The sequence below is a fragment of the Mustela nivalis genome (genome assembly GCF_964662115.1).
Source record: "Mustela nivalis genome assembly, chromosome: 2".
NCBI classification, from domain to species: Eukaryota; Metazoa; Chordata; class Mammalia; order Carnivora; family Mustelidae; genus Mustela; species Mustela nivalis.
In genome coordinates, this window is record NC_139021.1 from 133,913,201 (window position 1) to 133,937,713 (window position 24,513).

Consider the following 24,513-nt stretch of genomic DNA (forward strand, 5'->3'; position numbering starts at 1 on the left):
GGCACTGAAAGAAAAAATTACCAACCAAAGATGCTATATTTGGTAAAACTATCCTTAGAAATGAAGAAGAAAGAATGTTCCCAGATAAACAATGCTGAGGAAGTTCACACCACTAAACCTGCATTACCAAAAAAAACAAAACAAAAACACCCTAAAGGCAGTCCTTCAAGTTGAAATGAACTACACTGCAACATGAAAGCATAGAGTATAAAACTCACTGGTGAAGGCAAATATATAGACAAATACAGAATACTGTTGTCCTATAATGATGATGTGTAAATCTCTTTAAATTCTGTAACAGAAGTTCAAAGATCAAACATTAAAAAAAAATCTTAAGTATAAAAATATGCTAATGGATACACAGTATAAAAGATTTAACTTGTGACATCAGTAAAATAAAGGGTGAAAAAGGAAGGAATAACAGTACAGAACATCTGTATGTGACTGAAGTTAACTTGTTTTGTACTTTCTAAAAATAATATATTTGGGGGGCACCTGGGTGGCTCAGTTGATTGTCTGCCTTGAGCTCAGGTCATGATCCTGAGGTCCTGGGATCGAGCCCCACATTGGGTTCCCTGCTCAGTGGGGAGTCTGCTTCTTCCCTGCTCTGTGCCCTTCCCCTCTACTTGTGCTCACTTACTCTCATACTTTCTCTCTCTCTCAAATAAAATCTTAAAAAAAAAAAACACACACACACACATTTTGTTAATTTATCCTTACTTTTTATACTGGCCATCAACTAGAATAGTCAGCAAATTAGTAAGGTCTTTTTCCACAAGATATCCACAAGCTTTGTGGACTCATTTCTATAATTATTATTTTAATTAGTTTTCTTTACCCTTACCTGAAAGTACATTTTACACATAAGCATATTTTCAAAGCAGTTTTTATTGAGATATAATTGATGATAACATTTTATAAGTTTAAGGTATACAATGTGTTAATTTGATACACCTATGTGTATCAATCTAATTGCCACCATTGCATTAGCTAAAACCTCCATTACATCACATAATTATCACTTTTTTGGGGACCATTTAAAATCTATCCAGTCTCTTGGCAATTTTCAAGTATACAATACTGTATTATTAACTATAATCACAGTGCTGCCTTAGACTCCAGAACATATTTATGTTCTGAGTGTAGTTTGTACTCTGACCAACAACTCCCCGGTTATCCACCTTCAGTGAGCCAGTTAGGCTGAAGGAAGGCAAAAGAAAAGGTGGCTGCGAGCAGTTCCATTCCCAGAGAAAGTTCTTATGGAACCCTGCCCTTCTGGCACAAGCCCTACAACTAGTAAATAAACTCTCATATACGGCCCAGGTGCTTTTGAAACTGCTTCCAATATGCTGGGTCTCAGAGTAAGATTGCTGATGGGCCTTTAAAAAAAAATTTTTTTTTTAATTTTTTGTTTGTTTGTTTGTTTGACAGAGATCACAAGTAGGTGGAGGCAGGCAGAGAGAGGAGGAAGCAGGCTCCCTGCCAAGCAAAGAGCCCGATGTGGGGCTCGATCCCAGGACCCTGGGATCATGACCCGAGCTGAAGGCAGAGGCTTTAACCCACTGAGCCACCCAGGCATCCCGATGGGCCTTTAAAGAGCAGAGCAGTTTTGGTTTCCCAAGGCCTTCTACCTCTCCTAGAGTTAAGCCCTGCTGATTTTCAAAGCCAGACAAAATGGGGACTTGTCTTCCCAGTACAAGGGTGGTACAGGGAGTGCCCAGTGCAGGACTTGAATCCCTTGCTCCTCAGGAAGGACCTCCATACCTGTTATATGCCTTCTGTTTGTGAATCACTGCCAAGTCCTTTTCAAACTGCTGGGGTTTTTTGGTTTTTGTTTTTTTCTGGGTCTCAGAGCAAGCAAGACTGCACAGAGCCCTCTAAGAAGGGAATCCCAGTTTCCTATAGAATTCTGGGACCCCTGGATGTCAAACCCATTGGTTTTGCAAGTCAAATATTCTCAGGCTTGTCTCTCCAGTACAGATCCGTTTTTAGGGTGCCTAATGTGAGGCACCAACCCCTCTCCCCTCTGGGAGAAGCACTGCCTGGTGAAATTCCCTCTCTATTGAATGTTGCCACTCTGGGGATGGGGTTTTTGTAGGACTGTGTCTCTGCTTCTCCTACCCATCTTGGTGTGGTCCTTATATTCTTTGTTATGGGCACCAATTCCTATAGTTTTCAGATCTTTCGTGAAGGGAAATTATCCACAGGTATCCATAGATTTAATGTGTATAAGAGAGGGTAAGTTCAGGATTTTCCTATGCTGCCATCTTTCCAGATCCTCCAATTAACAGTACTTTCTAACATATTTTCTAAATGGTACTTTTTAAAAAATTTTTGTCTTTTTTGTTTGTTTGTTTGTTTTAAGTAATCTCTACACCCAATGTGGGACTCGCACTCACAACCCTCAGATCAAGGTACATGCTCAGAGCACCTGGGTGCTTCAGTTGGTTACATATACTGGAATTCTCAAATTCATACAATGAGAAAACAGAATAACCACAGATGGAGGGCAAGGTGAAATGGGGAATTACTGTTAAATGGGTCCAGAGTTTCAGTTTGAGATGACGAAAAAATTCTAGATAAATCGTGGTGATGGTCACACAACACTGTGAATGTAGATAATGAAGTTAAAATGGTAAATCTGATGCTACATATAGCTTACCACAATAAAAAAAAATGCTAGAATATAATGAGGATACCATACTGAAAACAAAACAAAAATCAAAACTGAACACAACAGAATCACAGACTTAAAGTGCTGGAAAGAAAAAAGCCAACCTGGAATTCTATATCCAGTGAAAATATCCTTCAAAAGGGAAGGCAAAGGGCGCCTACGTGGCTCAGTGGGTTAAAGCCTCTGCCTTCGTTCGGCTCAGGTCATGATCCCAGGGTCCTGGGATCGAGCCCCTCACCGGGCTCTCTACTCATCAGGGAGCCTGCCCTCCCCAACTGCCTCTGCCTACTTGTGATCTTTACCTGTCAAATAAATAAATAAAATCTTTTTAAAAAAATCATACTTAATTTACATTAGCAGATTTAAGTAGTATATCTGGTCTTTACCTATACCTAATTATATATCCCAGAACATACTTGGGTTTGAAGGCAAACATTCCAAATTGTATTCTTTGTTATACACCTACATGATTCAAAACTGTATTTTTGTATTGTATCGTACTGTATTGTATTGCTATTAATTATTTTTTGTACAGGAACAGGAACTGGAGATGAAAAAAAAGGTTTTTTCTTTACTTCTGTATTAGACTTTTTTTAAAGATCATATTGTTCTTTATAATTTAAATCAGTGAATTTTGAAGTTTAAAAATTTAAAACTCATAAATTTAAAATTTTTTGAGGGTTAAAATTATATCCCGCCCTCTTTCAAAAAGAACTCTAAATCTCACTTCTTAGGAAAACATTTTAATTTTGCTCATTTCCCAATTTTTTAAGAGGATGGAAAAAAGATATAAAATTAAATGGCAAATTGTATGCCTGCAATCTAACAAGATAACTCACAATCATTTTAGAGAGTTTTTGTTATTGATCTTGAGCTCAGTATAAGCATGAAAATTGCAACAAGTTTCATTTATATTTATTTCAAAACTTGAGAATAATTATAAGTTCATCTCTTTATAGCTTCTTATATGCCATAGCAAAGGCACAAAACTAACAATCTTTGAACACTAAAATCTCAGCACTTGGTATATTTATGATTTTGAAACATTCATGAAATTAGAATCTATGGTAAAAGCATATGCTTTAGAAGAAGCATCATATTGAAGACACACTGTCAATACGTAGATTTTTCTGCTTTTGGATGCTTTAGAAGATAAGATTGTCTTCTTATTCTTTTTCTGGGGATAATATTACCCAAAAATACCATAAATTAATAAAAGTAAAATAACCTAAACTTGTTAATCAGCATTTAACCTGAATAGTATAAACAAAGTGACTCAGAAAGAAAAAACTTTCTTAAAGTAACTTTTTTTTTTTTTAAGATTTTATTTATTTATTTGAGAGAGAATGAGTGAGAGGAGCATGAGGGAGGAGAAGGTCAGAGGGAGAAGCAGACTCCCCAAGGAGCTGGGTGCCTGATGTGGGACTCGATCCTGGAAGTCCAGGATCATGACCTGAGCCGAAGGCACTTGCCCAACCAACTGAGCCACCCAGGCGCCCCTTAAAGTAACTTCTTAAACATTCAAATCATCAAACAACTTCTCAGGGTACAGCTGGTGTCACCTTCAATGTTAGACTAAGCCAAAGACAATGCTATATGCACCTGCATGGGGTCCTCTAATTGCACTGAAGGAAAGCATACCTGAAGAAATTATTAAGCATTTACTATTTATTACAGTGAAAGGACAAAAGGTGTATTTCCTATTCCTCCTTTCCTTCTTTTGCCTTCCTCTCTTCCTCCTTCTGTCTGTGTCCCACAGTCTAGATCTTTCTCTCCCTCTCTTCCTGTCCATTTTACCTGGAAAATTTTTTTTAAAGATTTTATTTATTTATTTGATAGACAGAGATCACAAGTAGTCAGAGAGGCAGGCAGAGAGAGAGGAGGAAGCAGGCTCTCCACCGAGAAGAGAGCCTGATGCGGGGCTTGATCCCAGGACCCTGAGACCATGACCTGAGCCGAAGGCAGAGGCTTTAACCCACTGAGCCACCCAGGTGCCTCTTACCTGGAAATTTTTTAAACTCACACACTTCTTTCTAAGATTCCAGTACCCACATCATCATCTCAAACAAGTAATAGTGTCTGTCTGTAGCTTCTTCCCACTCCAGTTTATTCCACTGTTGTTGCTATATTAATCTCTCTTCAAACTTGTCTGTGATCAGCCAGCCTCTTTCTTCAAAACCTTCAAAACTTAAGAATCGCAACTTCTTGGCATGGTATATAGGATCTTTTATATCACAACTCCAACTTTTTTTGGAAACTGTCTTTTCTGCTAGTACTCTATCTCCTTCACTTCCCATCTTCATATTATATCCAGTAATAACAGTTAACATTTAATGATAGCTTACTATGTACCAAATACTTTCTCCATAAATGTTTTTTATTTACAAAGCTATATGCCAGGCACTTTTTAAAGCATTTAATAAATAATAACTTGGGGCACCTGGCTGGCTCAGTTGGTGGAGTATGCAACTCTTGTTCTCAGGATTGTGAAATGGAGCCCTACACTGGGTGAAAAGCCTAATTTAACATTAAATAAAATAAAATGCTATTTTAAAAAGCCCCGGGAGTACCTGGGTGGCTCAGATGGTTAAGCATCTGCCTTCGCCTCAGGTCATGATCCCAGGCTCCTGGGATCCAGCCCGTCATCGAGCTCCCTGTTCAGTGGGAAGCCTGCTTCTCCCTCTCCTACTGTTCCCCTGCTTGTGCTCTCTCGCATTCTGTCAAATAAATAAAATCTATAGAAAACAAAAAAGTAAATAAATAAATAAATAAATGACCCCAAATAATCACTCATTTATTCTTTTTAGAGATAGGTGTTATCATTATCCCCATTGTACTGTCTATTGACAAAAAGTAGATCAGTGGTTGCCTAGGGTTAGGAGGGATGGAGAAATTGGGAAGTAAGTGCTAAATGGCATGGAGTTTCTTTGTGGAGTGAAGGAAATTTTTGGAATCAGATAGTGGTGATGGCTGTACAACTAAAAGCCAGTGAACTGTACATGCTAAATTGGTAAATTATGAAATTTATTTGTTTCTTATTATATATCATTTATTTAAAAATTATTGAAATTATTAAATCGGTTTATTGTTGAAATAATTCAGCAGAGGAGACAGGCAGACCTTGAAACGGAATACTGCCTATTTGTTGCTTTGACACAATAGCTGAATTCTTTGAAACATCCTATCTCATAGACAAATTATTTTCAACGGCAAATGATTTGTGCAAGAAATTTTGGCACAAAGTTAAGCCAGAAATCCATGCAATCCTTTGACATAACAGAGACAATGAGAAAAACGAAAGCACGTGCAGGAGACTAACTCTAACACTCTCCGACTAACACTAACCTCTTCCACAGGAGACCAGTACTTGCAGTGACTGCAGATGCTCCCAGGAAAGCTACCATCATGAGTCGTCGCCTCGTCTGGGCGGGCTGTGATCCCCCATGGTAACATCGAGAGCCCAGAGCCAGTTCTGCCAATGCAGAAAGGGAGTTAAGACGAAACATCCTGTGGATAAAAAGGAGAAATGTTACTCCTAACTAGTGGTGGCAACAGTGATGCTAAAATGATGAAGATGAAAGTATCAACGTCACCAGTAATCATTACGGACTTACTCAATGGCAGATAGTAAACACTCTGCAATACCATACAGTATCCTATTTAATCCTCAGAACAGTTGTATGAGAAAAATACTACTTATAAACCTGATGTATCAAAGTGTAATTGGAAGACCAAAAAACCACATGATAATTTGAACAGGAAAAGTTTAACGTAAAGCATTATTAATTTTAACAGGGGTAAAATACTAAGGGCTAAAGAGATAACATATATAGGGAGCAGCTACTATTGCAAGGACTGATGCGGAACAACAGGAGAGGAATAAATCTGTGAAGGGGTCACTCTCAACAGGGCTGAGATACAGGTCTGTGGTGAGGACATGACCATGGATGTCTGAGAAATTTACCAGAGTGCCAGGCCAACAGAAGTTACTATAAAGTCATCTAGTAGGAGAACTCAGTATGCCAGTGGAACTCAGGAAAGTATCCATGGGGAGATGTCAGAGTATGGAACTCACTGAAAAAACTGTGTTTGGGAGTACCGCCTCTAAAACTACCTAGGGATTGAGAGCCCCAAGGTGTCCCACATGCCACAGGCCACTGTGTCTTACAGTGCATACAAGAATCAGGAAGAAAAACTTCTTCTTTCTCTAGTCTCCCTTGAGCCCTTCCACTGACAACCTTAACAAAAGGTGGCAAGAGAGAAATTTCCAGTATTACAAAAAGGACAATGAAATATGGACTTAGAATTATAAAGCAACAGATTTATAAGTGGCACAACCATTTTAAACATGTGGAAACTGAGATACAGTGACTTGCTCTAGAGTATGCAGCTAGGCAGTAGATCCTGAATCTAATATAAATGGACTAACATCAGAACCCAGGTTTGTTTTTTTTTTTTTTAAGATTTTATTTATTTATTTGACAGACAGAGATCACAAGTAGGCAGAGAGGCAGGCAGAGAGAGAGGAGGAAGCAGGCTCCTCACAGAGCAAAGAGCCCGATGCGGGGCTCGATCCCAGGACCCTGGGATCATGACCCAAGCCGAAGGCAGAGGCTTTAACCCACTGAGCCACCCAGGTGCCCCAGAACCCAGGTTTTTAACTAGGATACTTTGCTGCCCCCCCACCTTGTAATGCTAATACGGTTTTTGTTAAAATAATTTAATTTTGAGGGGGTTTGGTTTTGTTTTGAATATTTTATTCATTTATTTGGAAGAGAGAGAGAATGAGAGAGAGAGAGTATGAGAGGAGAGAAGTCAGTGGGAGAAGCAGACTCCCTGCCCAGCGGGGAGCCCGATGTGGGACTCGATCCCAGATCCCAGGACTCTAGGATCACGACCCAACCCAAAAACAGTCACTCAACCAACTGAGCCACCCAGGTGACCATTCCTAGGTCCTTGGAAGGCCTCCTACCCACTAAATTCTTTAGTCTCATACTTCTAACTTCACCTGTTCCTCTCACTAGTTTTTAACTAGGACACTTTGCTGCCCCCCTACATTGTAATGCTAATATGCTTTTTGTTAAAGAATTTAAGTTTTAATTAAAATTTTTTTTCATTCCCAGGTCCTTGGAAGGCCTCCCACCCACTAAATTCTTTAGTTTCATACTTGTAACTTCACCTGGACCTCTCACTGTTTAACTCAGAAATACCTGTATTAGGTCACATTATTGTTCAAAAATCATTCACTCTCCCATTCCCTATCCCAAAGGCAAATATTCTCCACACTCTTCATTTTGGGTATGTATTTTGCCATTGACCTTCCTTTGACCAACAAAATGTGGGCCAGTTCCACAAAGCACTTTTAAGAAGTATTGCTATTAGCCTTCTTTTGCTCCTGCACTCTATGAAGATTAGATCATGCCCCAGATGGACTTGATCCTTCAAGCTGGGTTCTCTAAGGAACAGATCTCAGCCTGGAGCCAGGCACTGTGAAGACCAGCTGAGCCAGCAGAGCGCAACCGACCTACAGAATGCTAGTGAGAAATAAATGTTTCTGATTGTAAGCCACTAAAATTGGGAGTTGTTTACTGCCACAGCAAAAGCTAACTAATACAGCATGTAAGAGAAGTACTGGAAGTTCTCATTCAACAAAAATGTTTTAAGTTCATACTATTTATTAGACTTAAAAGGTCAAAAAGAATTTCACAATCTAATTAGGGAAGATATATATGAAACATTTTTTAAATGATATGTTTTTAAGCTGGTATCTTGAAGAAGTATTGAAAGTATAGATATTAGAGAATTAAAATTTTTTTTAAATAGCAGTGTAAGACTAGGTTAGTCAGCAAAGGCTTTTGTTTAGTTCTGAGACTCAGAATGGTAAACAATTTGATCAAGTCATAGAAATTTCATGGACACCAAAAAAATGACAGGATCATTTCTGGCCTCTATACAGAGAACTGATAGAAAATGATTTTTTTCCTCTAGACAGTATCTTGAGGACAGAGTAAAGTCTTCATTCTTTTATTCTACCAGGCAGACTAAAAAGAGAAAGGGGCATTTCATCCTGGTTATAGGACTTTTTTTTGTTTTAAGATTTATTTATTTGATTGAGAGCGAGATCACAAGCAGGGGGGGAAGGGTAGAGGGAGAAGCAGGTTCCCTGCTGAGCAAGGAGCCGATGTGGGACTCAATCCCAGGACCCTGGGTTCATGACCTGAGCCCTTAAAGGCTTAACCAACTAAACCACCCAGGCAACCTGGTTATATAACTTTTTTACAATGACAATTCATTCAAATCACTTGAAGTATTCATTCTCTTCCCCGTTGACTGTCCCAAAGCACAGTTCACTGCTTCCTAATTTAAATTATCTTGCACTTTATACATATCTTCCTATGGCAATTAATATATATATAAGTTTGTTTTCCCCACTTAGCTCTCAGCCTCCTTTAAGGCCAAAATTATTTTTTTTCCTCATCATAAACATACAGTCTGGTACAGGGCCTGTTACATTATAGGTGTTTAAAATATCTGACTATGTAAGGTACTTTCACATGAAGGTAAAGGTACAAATCACATAAGTACTGGCTCCAAACATTTAAGTATACTTCTAAGCCCCAATACACTAAGAAAAGTATGTCCTTTACCATTTGGGTTCAAATCAAGTTAGATTATTTAGCTGTCTCTTAAGATCACGGAACCAGTAATGAGCTCTTCTCTGGGACCTACACCTATAATCTCTTAAGTAAACCTTTCCCATAGCCTTCTTCATTCAACCTAGGCCCAATTTCAAAGTTGAAGCTAAATCCTGCTTTTTTCCCACTTTATGGACAAAGTAGGAAAAGAATTATTTTTCTCTCCTATTTCCTATGACCTGCAGCAATATAATTCTTATAACCTTCTCCAACCTCAGAAATCATTTCATTTTACTGCACATATTCTAGCAAAATATAGCACCAAGGAGACTGTCCACTATATTTTCTTCCTGCCTGTCAACAACAGATACACTTCTAAAATAACATTTTCTAAACCCACAGTGCATTTAGATACATAGCACTTCTCTTGTCTATAATAAAAATGAATACTCTGGTTTCTCTTCAGATCAAATACATCTCTTCTTATAGTAAAAATGAGCACATCTAAAACATCAATCTGGAGAAAACATTATTCATCACTGACAACAGAAAGAAAAAGAGTACTCAGAAGTTTCCAATTGTGAAAGGCAAGTAACCTAACCAGTTCAAAAGTTGGAACAGACAAGGAGTAAGACTGGAAGATAAATTCACAATTAATCAGATATTCTCCATAAATAGACATATGTCCAAATAATAGACATCTCATAAATAGAAATATGCTCATCAGTGTAATAAACACATTTTTCAGTAAGAATAAATAAATACACAAATGATCAAATAGGTAAGGCATCATCACTTGAGAAGGTCATCTGAATTCTGGACTGAGAATTCTGATTATATATACAACAGGTAACTAGTACATACCTTAAATTGGAAAATACATGATGAAAGGTTTTTTCTTGAAGAATAGCTATTTACCAGTAGTGAACAGAATAAACTGCAAACAAACAAACAAAAAAGAATAAATTGCAAACAACAAAGGCAGAGAAAGCTAATAGGAGTAGTGAATACAGCCAGAAGGCAATTAGTAACCTAAGTACTGGATGCCTAGATGATAAGTACAGAAACCAAAAATAAAGTGAAAATGTCTAAAGAGAGACAAAACCATCAGATATCACTGTCCAACACACATTAATATGTAAGTGTGAAGGAGATATGGAAGACAGAAAGAAGAAAGAGATTAAAATAATAACAACACTAAATAGCAGATAGCAGAAAGTGAAATAGAATAGGAATCCAATGATCCAATGACCTAGGCTCAACTCTAGTACTAAACAGCTGTGCACAAAGGAAGCTTATTCTTCCTTAAGGAAGAATTTGAGAAAATGAGAGAACTGCCTAATTGAGCTTTAGGGTTCCTTTTATCTCCTAATGCTCTCTAACCATGGTGAAAATCTATATGGCAGAGTTTTAATCTATTTCATTTGAGGTTGAGGGGGTAGTAAGATTATATCATACAATCAAGATTTATTAGTGTTGAGAATCTATGTCTGTACGTTTTGGTGCTAGATTTTAAATTTTGAAAGTTCTGAATTCTACTAACAGTCTACTTACATTTTGATGTTGTAATTCAAATATTACTGTCTATATCTCATTTCACCATTGGTTTTAATCTCATTCCCCAAAGTGCATGTCAAAAGATATATCTAGGGGTAACTGGCTGGCTCAGTTGGTGGAACATGCAACTCTTGATTTCAGGGTTATGAGTTTAAGCCCCACATTTGGTGTAGACATTACTCAAAAGTTGTTAAAATCTTAAAAAAAAAAAAAAAGATGTATCTATTCATCTTCTCTAGTGCAATTTTCAGTTGACAAGTCAACAAAGAAAAAAAAAACAGTGAAAAAAGACTATTATAATTTAATTCCTAACTTTGTAGTGAAGAAAGAGTGTAACTAGTTGAATGTATTAATTTTTGATGCGAGACCATGTAAACAGATTTAAGGAGATCAGCTTTCCAATTGAGTCTAGAAAACTAAATAGGCCAACTGGCAGCAGTTATGCAGTAATGAAGCATGTTTATGAGAAGAATTAAATTAAAACAAAAGGAGCACATTTTTCTTCCCTAACACTACCTACCCCCTTCAAAAAGGCATACCTTTTTTTCATGTGGATTCAAAAAAAAGATGAAGATATATTTCCATCCAAGAAAGGTCAAGGGAAGCAAGTGGAAACATAATTTTGTTACCAAAGAAAAGCATTATCTATCCAACAAGAAACAGAACAAGATTTTTAAAACCTATAACAAGATAACATTGCTGTTTCTATATCTATTATAAGACTATTAAGCTTAATAGATTGCTTTTGAGCTGGAAAACAGCATGGAGGCTCCTCAAAAAGTTGAAAATAGAGCTACCTTATGACCCAGCAATTGTACTACTGGGTATTTACCCTAAAGATACAAATGTAGTGATCCGAAGGGGCATGTGCACCCAAATGTATATAGCAGCAATGTCCACAATAGCCAAACTATGGAAAGAACCTAGATGTCCATTAACAGATGAATGGATAAAGGAGATGGTGTGCACCCAATGGAATACTATGCAGCCATCAAAAGAAATGAAATCTTGCCATTCAGATGGAACTAGAGGGTATTATGCTTAGCGAAATAAGTCAGTCAGAGAAAGACAACTATCATGATCTCCCTGATATGAGGAAGTGGAGATGCAATGTGGGGGGTTTGGGGAGTAGGAAAAGAATAAATGAAACAAGATGGGATCAGGAGGAAAACAAACCATAAGAGACTCTTAATGTCACAAAACAAACTGAGGGTGACTGGGGGGAAGGGAGGAGGGAGAGGGTGGTGGGGTTATGGACATAGAGGAGGGTAGGTGATATGGTGAGTGTTGTGAAGTGTGTAAACCTGGCAATTCATAGACCTGTACCTCTGGGGCTAATAATATACTATATGTTTATTAGTCTACGGCCATACCACCCTGAACGCGCCCGATCTCGTCTATATGTTTATTAAAAAAATTTAAAAATATATATATTGCTTTTGATAACTTTCAAAGGGTCACAGGACCAGGAAATCATTTAACTCAGCATCTTTATTTTATTTCATTTTATTTATTTATTTAAAAAGATTTTATTTATTTATTTGACAGAGAGAGATCACAAGTAGGCAGAGAGGCAGGCAGAGAGAGAGAGAGAGAGGGAAGCAGGCTCCCTGCTGAGCAGAGAGCCCAATGCGGGACTCGATCCCAGGACCGTGAGATCATGACCTGAGCCAAAGGCAGCGGCTTAACCCACTGAGCCACCCAGGTGCCCTAGCATCTTTATTTTAGAGATAAACAAAAGAGATCCAGATAAGTTATGTGGTTTACTCACAGCTAATTAGTACAAAAACCTACACTAAATCCTAGAATTCTTGTTCCCAAATAAATAACCTAAAGGGGAAAACATTTTTTAATAACTGTTCTCAGCAAAATAAATATAATAGCCACATTCCAAAAAGAAATCAAATGCCCAACCATAGAAAAATAAACAATAGTATAACATAATACAATGTAATATAAATATTAAATATGTTAATCATAAAATATTATTAAATCATTTCACAAACCAAGAAAGTTGGGCTAAAGAAATTTAAACAGTTGGAAAAAAGAAGTAAAAATGGCTCTGAGAACTATGAAAAGATACTAAGAGAATGCATATTTTTTTTTTTTAAGATTTTATTTGTCAGAGAGAGCGAGCGAGAGCAAGCACAGGCAGACAGAGTGGAAGGCAGAGTCAGACGGAGAAGCAGACTCCCTGCGGAGCAAGGAGCCCGATGTGGGACTCGATCCCAGGACGCTGGGATCATGACCTGAGCCGAAGGCAGCTGCTTAACCAACTGAGCCACCCAGGCGTCCCTAAGAGAATGCATATTAAAACTATATTGAGATACTGTTTTTCGCTCATCAAGCTGTCAAAAAATCCAAAAGTTTGAAAACACACTGGTTGGCAATACTATAGAAATGGCACTGCTAAGGAATCTGTTAAATTGGTACAAAGTACTCCCTAAAAGAAAAATAGTACAATCTATGGAGGGCGATTTGGCAATATCCATTAAAATATCCATGAAAATCACCCATAATATAAAACTGCATCCAGCCAGCCAGCAATTGTACCTCTGATAAAATTTCCCAATGATATACCTGACACCTGTGAAGTTATATACACACAAACACAGTTATTCATCCTATCCTGGTCGGTAACAGCAACAGATTAAATCCACCTCAGTGTTCACCAGGAGAGGACTGGCTAAACCATGATAAATATATACAAGGCAATACCATGTAGCAATAAACAGGGAATGAAAAAACTGTGTATGGATTTAAAGAGTTTCATGACATACTGTTATCTTAAAAAAAACTAAGCTGTGGAACAGCATATATGGTATGTTACCCTTTTATGTAAATGAAGAGCAAGAAGAATGCATACGTGCATGTTTCTAGTAAGTAGCTCTGGAAGGATACACAATAAAGTTAACAGTGGGGGGCTGGTTGGGGTAGAAGATGGGTGATATTAAGAGGTAGACTTCTACAATGTATTACTTCATTTTTAAGCATTTTTTTTAAAAGATTTGTTTATTTGGGAGAGAGAGAGAGAGAGACACCAGAGGTAGTGAGAGAGAGAGCACAAGCTGGGAGGAGGGGGAGAAGCAGGCTCCCCACTGAGCAAGGAGCCTAACTGGTGGCTCAGTCCCAGGACTCTGGGATCATGACCTGAGCCAAAGGCAGACACTTAACCAACCGAGCCACCCAGCTGCCCTCTTAAAAACTTTTTTTAAAAGGCAGAATATGTACATGCCAGCTAAAAAAAAAAAAAAAAAAAGTAAAATAAATGTGCTTTTTTTAATTATAAAAATAAATTAGGTGATCCAAATAAAATTTAATGATACTCGAGGAAAGATTCTCTTTATGCTTTACATTTTAAGAAAAATAAAGGCGGGTCCAGAAGACTGGTGTTTCAATCTCCTCAGCTAGGGACTATCATTTACCAGCCCTAACAGTGGACAGAGGCCCAATAATGTCTTAGCAATCAACCCATATCATGGCAGGGTTCCCTACTAAGGTTAAGTTTTACCTGAATCAAATTCATTCCCTAAAACCCTGATTATTGGCACATCCTGATTTAACTTATTAAACTACTAGAATTCTACACCTTATCCTGATCCTGACTTAAAATAACTGCTTGCACTTTTCTATATGATTAATTGCCTTCTATTTCTGATCTCTGACAATCGCACATCTAAAGAAGGACTGCTTAGTTCTTCCAATCCTCACACTGGCCTAAATAAACTTCTGGTGTATACTATTACCAACAGCACTACTGTTAAAAGCAACATCTGCAGGGCGTCTGGGTAGCTCAGTCAGTTAAGTAGCTGCCTTCACCTCAGGCCATGATCCTGGGGTCCTGGGACTGAGTCCCACATCAGGCTCCTTGCTCAGTGGGGAGCCTGCTTCTCCTCTCCCTCTGCCCCTTCTCTTGCTTGTGCTGTCTCTCTCTCAAGTAAATAAATAACATCATAAAAAAAAAAAAAAAGGCACAACATCTACTAATTCTGAGGCCAAGACAAATTTCTGAGACCTACCCAAATTTGGCCACCAAGAAAATTTAGACCTCAGTTAAATAAAACTTCAAGGTTCCAAAGTGTTTAGTTTACATGAACTAAGAGCTTGAGAAAACAAGAACCGAGTGTCCTTCCTGTGTTTCCATGATCTAATACAACATCTGGCGTATATAATATATGTACGTGATGGCTCAGTACACTCTAAGAAACTGAAATAGGATTGTTCTTTGAGAACTACATTGTAAAATCAGCACGATCAAGAGTGCCCACTAAGATTCACCTTATTCATCCCAGTGGCAGCTATATACTAACCCTGGAACTGAAGGTCATCAGAGCCTCAGCCATTAAGTATCCAAATTATATATTTAACTCCTCTTTATTCTATTACCATGCTTACTAAGTATGTTCTGATTCTAACAGAGCTTCCTGTTTAGACTGCCTTCAAAAGAGAACATGCTGATCAGAAGATGAGAGTATCCTAGATCTCCACGTCAGCTGTATTTCTCATGGTAAACTAATATATTAGCAATCTGGTTTTTTTTTTTCTTTAAAGATTTTATTTATCTATTTGACAGACAGAGATCACAAGTAGGCAGAGAGGCAGGCAGAGAGAGAGAGAGAGAAGCAGGCTCCCTGCTGAGCAGAGAGCCCGATGCGGGCCTTGATCCCAGGACCCCGAGATCATGACCTGAGCCGAAGGCAGCGGCCCAACCCACTGAGCCACCCAGGCGCCCAGCAATCTGGTTTAATCTCCTATGATACTAGTTTGCCTAAAAAAGCTTCTCTGAATCTGATCAATTCTAAGACTTAAGTTATAATTTGGTGACTTTTCAAGGTTCAAGGGCCAACCTTCAACCTTGCACCATCGGGACATCTTGACACCCTGCCTTGCCATTTCATTCAAATTTCCACCTGGGAACAGATGCCAGTAAGAATGCCCTAAAAGTTTTGGATGGCCAGAGTCACTGAACCTAGGGAACCACACTCACCTCCCCTTTGCCGTGGGTACTGAAGTTAGAGGACAGCAATAAAAGAAGAATCTAAAGATGGAAAAATTATGAGAATATTGATTTGTTGGGCATGATACAGATTTTGGAATAGAATAAGCAAAACTGCTTGCATTCTGTTTATAAGTAAGATAGGAGCACATTTTTATTATCAAAAATGTCATTGTAGGGGCGCCTAGGTAGCTCAGTCCATTAAGCCTCTGACTCAATTTTGGCTCAGATCAGGATCTCAGGGTGCTGGGATTCACTCAGCAGGGATAAAGCTGCTATCTCCCTCTCCCTTTGCCCCGTCCCTTACTCCTTCTCACTCAAGCACTCTCTCTCTCTCTCTCTCTCTCTCTCTCTCTCTAATAAATCTTTTGAAAGAAGTCACTGCAGAGGTGCCTGGATGCCTTAGTCAGTTAAGCATCTGCCTTCAGCTCAGGTCATGATCCCAGGGTCCTGGGATCGAGCCCCATTTTGGGATCCTTGCTTCAGAGGGGAGCCTACTTCTCCCTCTCCCTTTGCCTGCCCTTGCCCCTGCTTGTATACTCTCTCTCTCACTCGTGCACGTGTGTGTGCTGTCAAATAAATAAAATCTTAAGAAAAAAGTCACTGTACAAAAGTATAAAAAAGAAACTATGTCTTATTCTTAATCTTTCTGAAACCCCACCAGTCTCCCTAGAAGAAAACTCAGAAAGAAGTTTGTATGCATCTTTCCAGAAATCGTTCTATTTGTTTACATATAAACAATATTCATATGTATATACGTATGTATATACTCAAATATTCAGCATTTGGAATGCTTTGCATTATTCTTTGTTTTATATAATGAAGTCATATCATACAAATCTGCAAATCTTTAAAACTTTTTAAATACAACTTAAAACAAGAGATAGCCTTTTTAACTCTAACAGAGTATTTCATTCTATGATTATGCCACAATTTAACTGGCAGTTAATACACAATTCAACTATCTGGCAATTAATCCTTAATTAATTAAAGATGTTTCTATACTTTGCCATTACAAACTTAGCTACAGAGACATTTCCTATGCATTTATTTTTATGCAAGTAAATCTGTGGGACAGACAACTACAAATGAAACCACTTATTTCAAAGTAACTCATGAGGTGCCTGGGTACCTCAGTCAGTTAAGCATCTGACTGCTGATTTATGGTTCAGGTCATGATCTCAGGGTGGTGAGATGGAGCCCCTAGGGGGGGCATGGAGTCTGCTTAGGTTTCTCTCCCCTTTTCTCCGCCCCAGCCCTCTCATGATCTCTCTCTCTCTCTCAAAAAAAAAAAGAAAGAAAGAAAAGGCAATGTCACGTGATCACTTTTAACTTTGAAAGATACTGTCAAATTACCCTTCAAAACTGACATTCCAATTTATATACCACCAACAGTTTATCAGGATACTTCTTTTCCTATATTTGCTATTGCTGATCTCTTCAATTTATATGGTGGATTAAAAATGACATCTAATTTAATTTGTACCTTACCTATAATAAACGAGTTTCATAATCTTTGCTTAGTTCTCAAGAGTTCATCCCTATTGCTCTGAGGACTACTAGAATACTAAACTGTATTTATTTTCTTTTGTTCCAGTCATATTCCCCAACCCTGAGGTTTTAGCTTTCCTTCCTCTAAAAAGGAGTCATATTTTCCACCTAGATGTATTTTAGATATAAAATATTTTTAGATCAGATGCAATATTAACACCAATCTATCCACTGTTATTTTTTAGTAGAATGTTTTTACTAACCAAAAAAAAAAAAAAAAAGATAAAACTTTCCCAATATGAACCATTTCAATACTTTTCCAATTCAATCTTACTGAGCTCTACCAGAACTGACTGGGAATATTTCTTCCATCTAACATTTGTTTTCTTTTTCTTCTCTTTTCTTTTTTTTTTTAAGATTTTATTTATTTGTCAGAGAGAGAGAGAGAGCACAAACAGGGGGGAGCAGCAGGCAGAGCAGGCAAAGGGAGAAGCAGGCTCCCTGGTGAACAGGGAGCCCGATGTGGGACTCGATCCCAGGACCCTGGGATCATGACCTGAGCCAAAGGCAGATGCTTAAGCCACGCGGGCATCCTTAACATTTGTCTTCTAATGGCTAGTTATACTTTCAAAATACTTGAATGGATTATGCATTCATTACACTGCTGAAAAGAATATTTTATTCTTTTTTTCTTTAAGTAGTTTCCACGCCCAATGTAGGGCTTGAACTCACAACCCTGACATCAAGACCTGAGCTGAGATCAAGTTGGATGCTTAACCGATTGAGTCACCCAAACACCTCAAGAATGATTTAATGTAAACAGCAACAAAGGTCTCAAAAATATTCAGCAAGTGTTTCATCTTTACACACTACTGGAAAGTGAGAATACACATCATTCTGCTGTCATATTTATCCTTTTGAAAACAGAAAAGAGACGACAAATGAAATTCTGACTGAATTAAAATGGTAAAAAAAAAAAAAAAAGAAAGGAATGCCAGAAGCTATACTAAAAAATTACAGTATGCCCATTTCAACTCTAGTATAGTGACGTAACACAGATGGATGCACTTTTTCTTATTTTTACTAAAGCTACACCCTAAAACTTACTAAATACACATTAGGCAGTAGTGCAAACATAAATAAGTGTATTTATTTCACTGATATATATAGCACTTCTTCTTTGCAAAGGGTGTGTTATTCCCAAAACACGTGCAAACTATGAACAATAGTTGCCATGAACATAGGAGAATAAATAACAGAAAAAATAAGCATCTGCTACTGCTAGATTTAAGATTTATGGACTTCTGAGAGCAGATTTAAGTAGTTTCAGTTTAGCCAGTTGAGTTATTCCTTGTGCAGTCTACAAGAATTACTATAGTGAATATAATTTCATAATGGACTCCATATTCATAGTTTATATATTCAAAGAACTCACCAAATTGGGCTTCTGCATCTCCATGGATGCCAAACGTGATTCCTATGCCTAATACAACCACAAAGTCTAATATAATACTTTGGGTATTAAACACATCTAAATATTTATTGATTTAAATGGAAACTGAAGTTCACTAATCATAAATAATTATAAATATGATGACTATATAACAGGCTATTGGACTAGAAATGAGGAGATTCAAGTTTCTGGCTAAGTTTTGTCATTGTTTCTACATGTCTTTTTTTTTTTTTTTTTTGTCAAGATTTTATTTATTTGACAGAAAGAGAGAGACAGTGAGAGAGGGACCACAAGCAGGGGGAATGGGAGAGAGAGAAGCAGGCTTCCCGCCAAGCAGAGACCCTGATGCAGGGCTCAATCCCAGGACCCTGGAATCATAACCTGAGCCAAAGGCAGACACTTGACGACTGAACCACCCAGGCACCCCTGTTTCTACATGTCTTTTTTTTTTTTTTTAAGATTTTATTTATTTACTTGACAGACAGAGATCACAAGCAGGCAGAGAGGCAGGCAGAGAAAGAGACGGGGAAGCAGGCTCTCCACTGAGCAGAGAGCCCGATGCGGGGCTCGATCCCAGGACCCTGAGATCATGACCTGGGCCGAAGGCAGAGGCTTAACCCACTGAGCCACTCAGGTGCCCCTGGTTCTACATGTCTTAACATGAAAAACTATTTGTATACTATTCCTCAGCCCAGCCCTTCTTAAGGTTTACCTCATCTGTAACAGTTACATAAAACCATTACCGCTCTTGATTTCTTCCTCTAAATTCCTATAGAATTAACATCCTGTACCACTACTCTGGTACCTGACTTAAGAAATAATTTTAATGTATACCTGTCAACTTATGCAGGAGACTACAAATCGAAAGGCTTCATAGTATCCTCAGTGTCAATTAATGAATTTAAAGTTATTATTAACAGTCGTAACAAGTATTACTGTTCAATTACATGAGTAGACACAGGGAACTTAGGTTCTCTTTCTAGCTCCAGCTTGCTATGGGACCAGTAAAAGTTTTATCTTCTCTGAGACTGAACTCTGGAAGATGAAGGGCACAGGTGTTATTTATTTCTAAGTTTTTTTCTGGCTTTAAGAGTTCATTTCAGAAAAACAAAATATAAAAGTATTTTGAACTTTCTGGAAGAAGAAAGTCACCTTGAGTGGTTATGAATGAGACAACATCACCATTCGCCTCAATAGCTGAGGCAAATTACGCATAATCCATAATGTCCAACTGCCATTATTTCATTCAAGTCATCAGCTATGTATTTATTGAGCAAGGTACTGTGACAGCAGTACAAAAGGCACAAAAATGAGCAAGGCACAGTCTTCCCACAAACACCTCATCATTTGGTAGTAGACATAAAACAAGTATTTGAATATCCATTAAGCAAAGGACAAAAAAAATGTACGGGCTACAAGAACATATTAACAGGGGTTCAAAAAAAGGAAAAATTACATTAGGCTAGTAAGTGGAAAGGGCTCAGAAAAAGCTCCAAGGAGGAATACTAACTTAGGGTAGGAGAAATCTAACCATTTTTTAAAAATACAGTTATTATTTGTTTCAGGGGTACAGGTCTGTGATTTATGAGTCTCACACAACACCCAGCACTCAGCACAACATATATCCTCTGAATATCCATCACCCAGCCACCCCAGCCCCCTCCCCTCCAACAGTCTTCAGTCCTTTATGGTTTGTTTCCCTCTCCGGTTTCATCTTCTTTCATTTTTTCCTTTCTTCCTCTATGATTCTCTGCTTTGTTTCTTAAATTCTGCACTATCAGTGACATCATATAATTGTCTTTCTCTGACTGACTTATTTCACTTAGCATAATACCCTCTAGTTCTATCCATGTTACTGCATATAGCAAGAGTTCATTTTTGATGGCTGCATAATATTCCTTATTTATTTATTTATTTATTTATTTATTTATTTATCTATCATGTCTTCATTATCCATTCATCTGTAGATGGGCATCTCGGCTCGCTCCATAGTTTCACTATAATAGACACTGCTGATACAAACACTGGGGTACAGGTGCCCCTTTGGATCTTCACATTTGTATTTTGGGGATAAATACACAGTAGTGCAATTGCTGGGTCATACTTCAACTTTCTAGGAACCTCCATACTGTTTTCCAAAGTGGCTGCACCAGCTTGAATTTTTTTTTTAAAGATTTTATTTACTTATTTGACAAAGAGACACAGCGAGAGAGAGGGAACACAAGAAGGGGTAGTGAGAGAGGGAGAAGCAGGCTTCCCACTGAGCAGGGAGCCTGATGTGGGGCTCAATTCCAGGACCCTGGGATCATGACCTGAGCCGAAGTCAGATGCTTAATGACTAAGCCACCCAGGCGCCCCCCCCAACTAAGCATTCTTTATAAGAGTTTGGCTGAATGCACTAGCTTAGAAGCCTTTGTCATATTATCTGAGAAATGGGTTAAACTACTAGAAATATAATCTTCACTGCACAACTATAACACTATTAAAAATGCAACAATATATTAGACTTTAATTATACTGGATAATTTTTAAAACATCTCTGTACATCTCTTTTAGATTAAATGAATCAGCTTTAAAGTTCTGCATTGAAGACACCAGGATGACTGCCAAAATACAGTAGAGATTAACGTTCATGTCTAGAAAAGATGCATTTTCATACCTCAAAGTGACATTACTGACAGACTCAATGAGGAAAGCTCACACCTCAGCTAACTCTGTTCTGGAAAGTATCTTCCAACAGCAAAGAAAGCTATTTTAAATGATCTAGGTAAGAATAGAGTTAATTTAAGTTATATAAGTCCTTAAGAGTTTAAAAAAAATAATAACCATAAGAAAAAGAATCACCTAACATAAATGTTAGGTTTGACAAAAAATTTTTGGTACATATTCTTGCTAAATGAAGATGCTATGGAAAAGCAGGTCACTGGACGCCTTGGTGGCTCAGTGGGCTAAAGCCTCTGCCTTCAGCTCAGGTCATGATCCCAGGGTCCTGGGATTAAGCACCACATAGGGCTCTCTGCTCGGCGACGAGACTGCTCCCCCACTCCCCGCCTGCCTCGTGATCTCTGTCAAATAAATGAATAAAATCTTAAAGAAAAAGAAAAGAAAAGCATGTCACTATCCTTTTGATACTCTGGGAAATATTCTTTCATCTATTGAGTACCTCCATGACCACTTTCTGTGTGCATAAGCACACACACACACACACACACACACACACACACATACACACACTTGAAACTTATGTCTGGTGAAGAAAGAAAGACATAAACTTATGTCTAGTGAAGAGTGACAATTTCCCTTCTTGAATAACCGTACGGAAGAACAAACTGCACAAAGGGAAAAGAAAAAAAATAACTCAACCAAAGAAAAAGTATACTTTAAACTAAAAACAAACCTACCCCAAAACTACAGAAACAGTGATGATCAATATAAATTTTCTAAAACTCTAGGATGTGCTAATGTGTTGACATCATGATTGAGCTCTCAGTATTTAAAATTTCCATAAAACAAAATCTCCAACTTGTTTCAATTCAAGTCTTAGAAAATACATAGCTATAGAGTTTCAATGTTTAATAAATACTTTTTTTTTTTTTAAGATTTTATTTATTTGTCAGAGAGAGAGCGAGCAAGAGCGAGCACAGGCAGACAGAGTGGAAGGCAGAGTCAGAGGGAGAAGCAGGCTTCTTGTGGAGCAAGGAGCCCAATGTGGGACTCGATCCCAGGATGCTGGGATCATGACCTGAGCCAAAGGCAGCTGCTCAACCAACTGAGCCACCCAGGCGTCCCTAATAAATACTTTTAATGTACCTAAGCGCCATTAGAAAAATACCGGATGGAAAAATTCAGCTATCAATAAGGAAAGTTTAAGCATTGCTATAAAAGAAATTAGTGTCAATAAAGTATTAACTTGTATAAAGCAAAGGTGAGGGTGTGTAAAAGTGATGGCGATACAGAATAGTCTAGATAAAGCTTTGTGAAAAACTTTTTTCTTTTTTTTAAGATTTTACTTATTTGACACAGAAAGAGAACACAAGATGGGGAGCAGCAGGCAGAGGGAGAAGGGAGAGGGAGAAGCGGGGTACCCTCTGAGCAAGGAGCCCGATGCAGGACTCTATCCCAGGACCCTGGAATCATGACCTAAGCTGATAGCAGATGCCTAACCAATTGAGTCATCCAGGGATCCCATAAAAAACCATCTACTCTCCATCCTCCCCAAACTCTTAGGTTTATATTAATTTATCAAAAACGAAGACATATTTCAGTTTCAAGCCACTCTAAGCCTCACACATTTTATGGCTATTTTGCTATATTTTATGGCGATACCAGCCATCAAAATTTAAACATATAACATAAAACTCCATTTAAAATGTTTCTGTTTGGGGTACCTGAGTGGCTCAGCCGTTAAACATCTGCCTTCAGCTCAGGTCATGATCCCAGGGTTCTGGGATCAAGTTCTGCCATCGGGCTCCCTGCTCAGCGGGGCGGGGAGCCTGTTGCTTCTCCCTCTCACACTCCCCTCACTTGTGCTCCCTCTCTCTCTCACTCTCTCTGTCAAATAAATAAATAAATAAAATCTAAGTAAATAAATAAATAAAATGTTTCTGTTTAAACAATTTTTATTATAGGGTTAATCCAGTAAGATGCTGTTAATTAATATTTGATTATTCACTTGAGACTTTGTAAGCCCAAACTCCCATGGAGCATAAATCTTGATCTTTATCATTAAACCAAAGTATAAAGTGTTAGATTAACTTCTGCTATGATGCATATATGATTTAAAGACAACAGGGGCAGGTGAAGACAATGGTAGATGCTTACACCCCAGTTTAACAATATTTTCTCCATTAACAATACAGAACAAAAACAAGGAAAAAAGAGTTGTCTTAAAACCATGTCCTCTGCATAACTTGAAGACAGTCTAAACTTTAAAATAATACTAAGTAAAAAGAGAAAAATAACCAAATCTTGGTGTGTGATCTCATGTGCCTCCCCCATCACTTTTCCTTCTCAAGGCTTTGGGGTGAAAACAGTAGACTGAGAAAGCATGTCAGGAGTAATGAAGGAGAGAAACTAGGAATAGGGCCCAAGGTTGATCTGAAAATTCAATGGGTGATCTAAGTCCACACTAAATCTAAAATATTTTTTAATTATTTTAATTATTTTTATCATGGTAAGTGTACTCTTTTCATTCCCATCCTCTATTTCCCCTATACCCTCACCCACTGCCATACTGGTAACCATCAGTTTGCTCCCTACAGTTAAGAGTCTGGTTTTTTTGGTTTTTTTTCCCATTAAGTCTTTGTTTTGTTTCTTAAATTCCACATAAGAATAAAATCATATGGTATTTGTCTTTCTGACTTAGTTCACTAGCTCCATCCATGTTACTGCAAACAACATGGCAATATTTCATTCTTTTTATCGCTGAGTAATATTCCATTGTACAGACATAAAACATTGCCTTTATCCATTCATCAATCAATCGACACTTGGGCTGCTTCCCTATCTTGGATATTGTAAATAATGCTACTACAAGTAAAAGGGTACATGTATCACTCTGAATTAGTGTTTTTGTATTTGGGGGGTAAATACCCAGTAGTGTGATTACTGGATTGTTAGGGTAGTTCTATTCTTACCATTTTGAAGAAACTCCATACCATTTTTCACAGTCTCTGTACCAGTTTGACTTCTCAATAACAATGCAAGG

General features: G+C 37.9%; 1 protein-coding gene across 2 annotated transcripts in view; it reads right to left on the reverse strand.

The window, feature by feature from the left end:
- MICU1 (mitochondrial calcium uptake 1) overlaps positions 1 to 24,513 on the reverse strand; it is a 242,801-nt gene that overhangs the window by 184,544 nt on the left and 33,744 nt on the right. For both annotated transcript variants that reach the window (XM_082715893.1, XM_082715895.1), the window contains exon 2: positions 6,020 to 6,181. In XM_082715893.1, the coding sequence (XP_082572019.1) occupies positions 6,020 to 6,180 (161 nt within the window). In that variant the 5' untranslated portion in view covers position 6,181. The remainder of the gene's footprint in view (positions 1 to 6,019; positions 6,182 to 24,513) is intronic.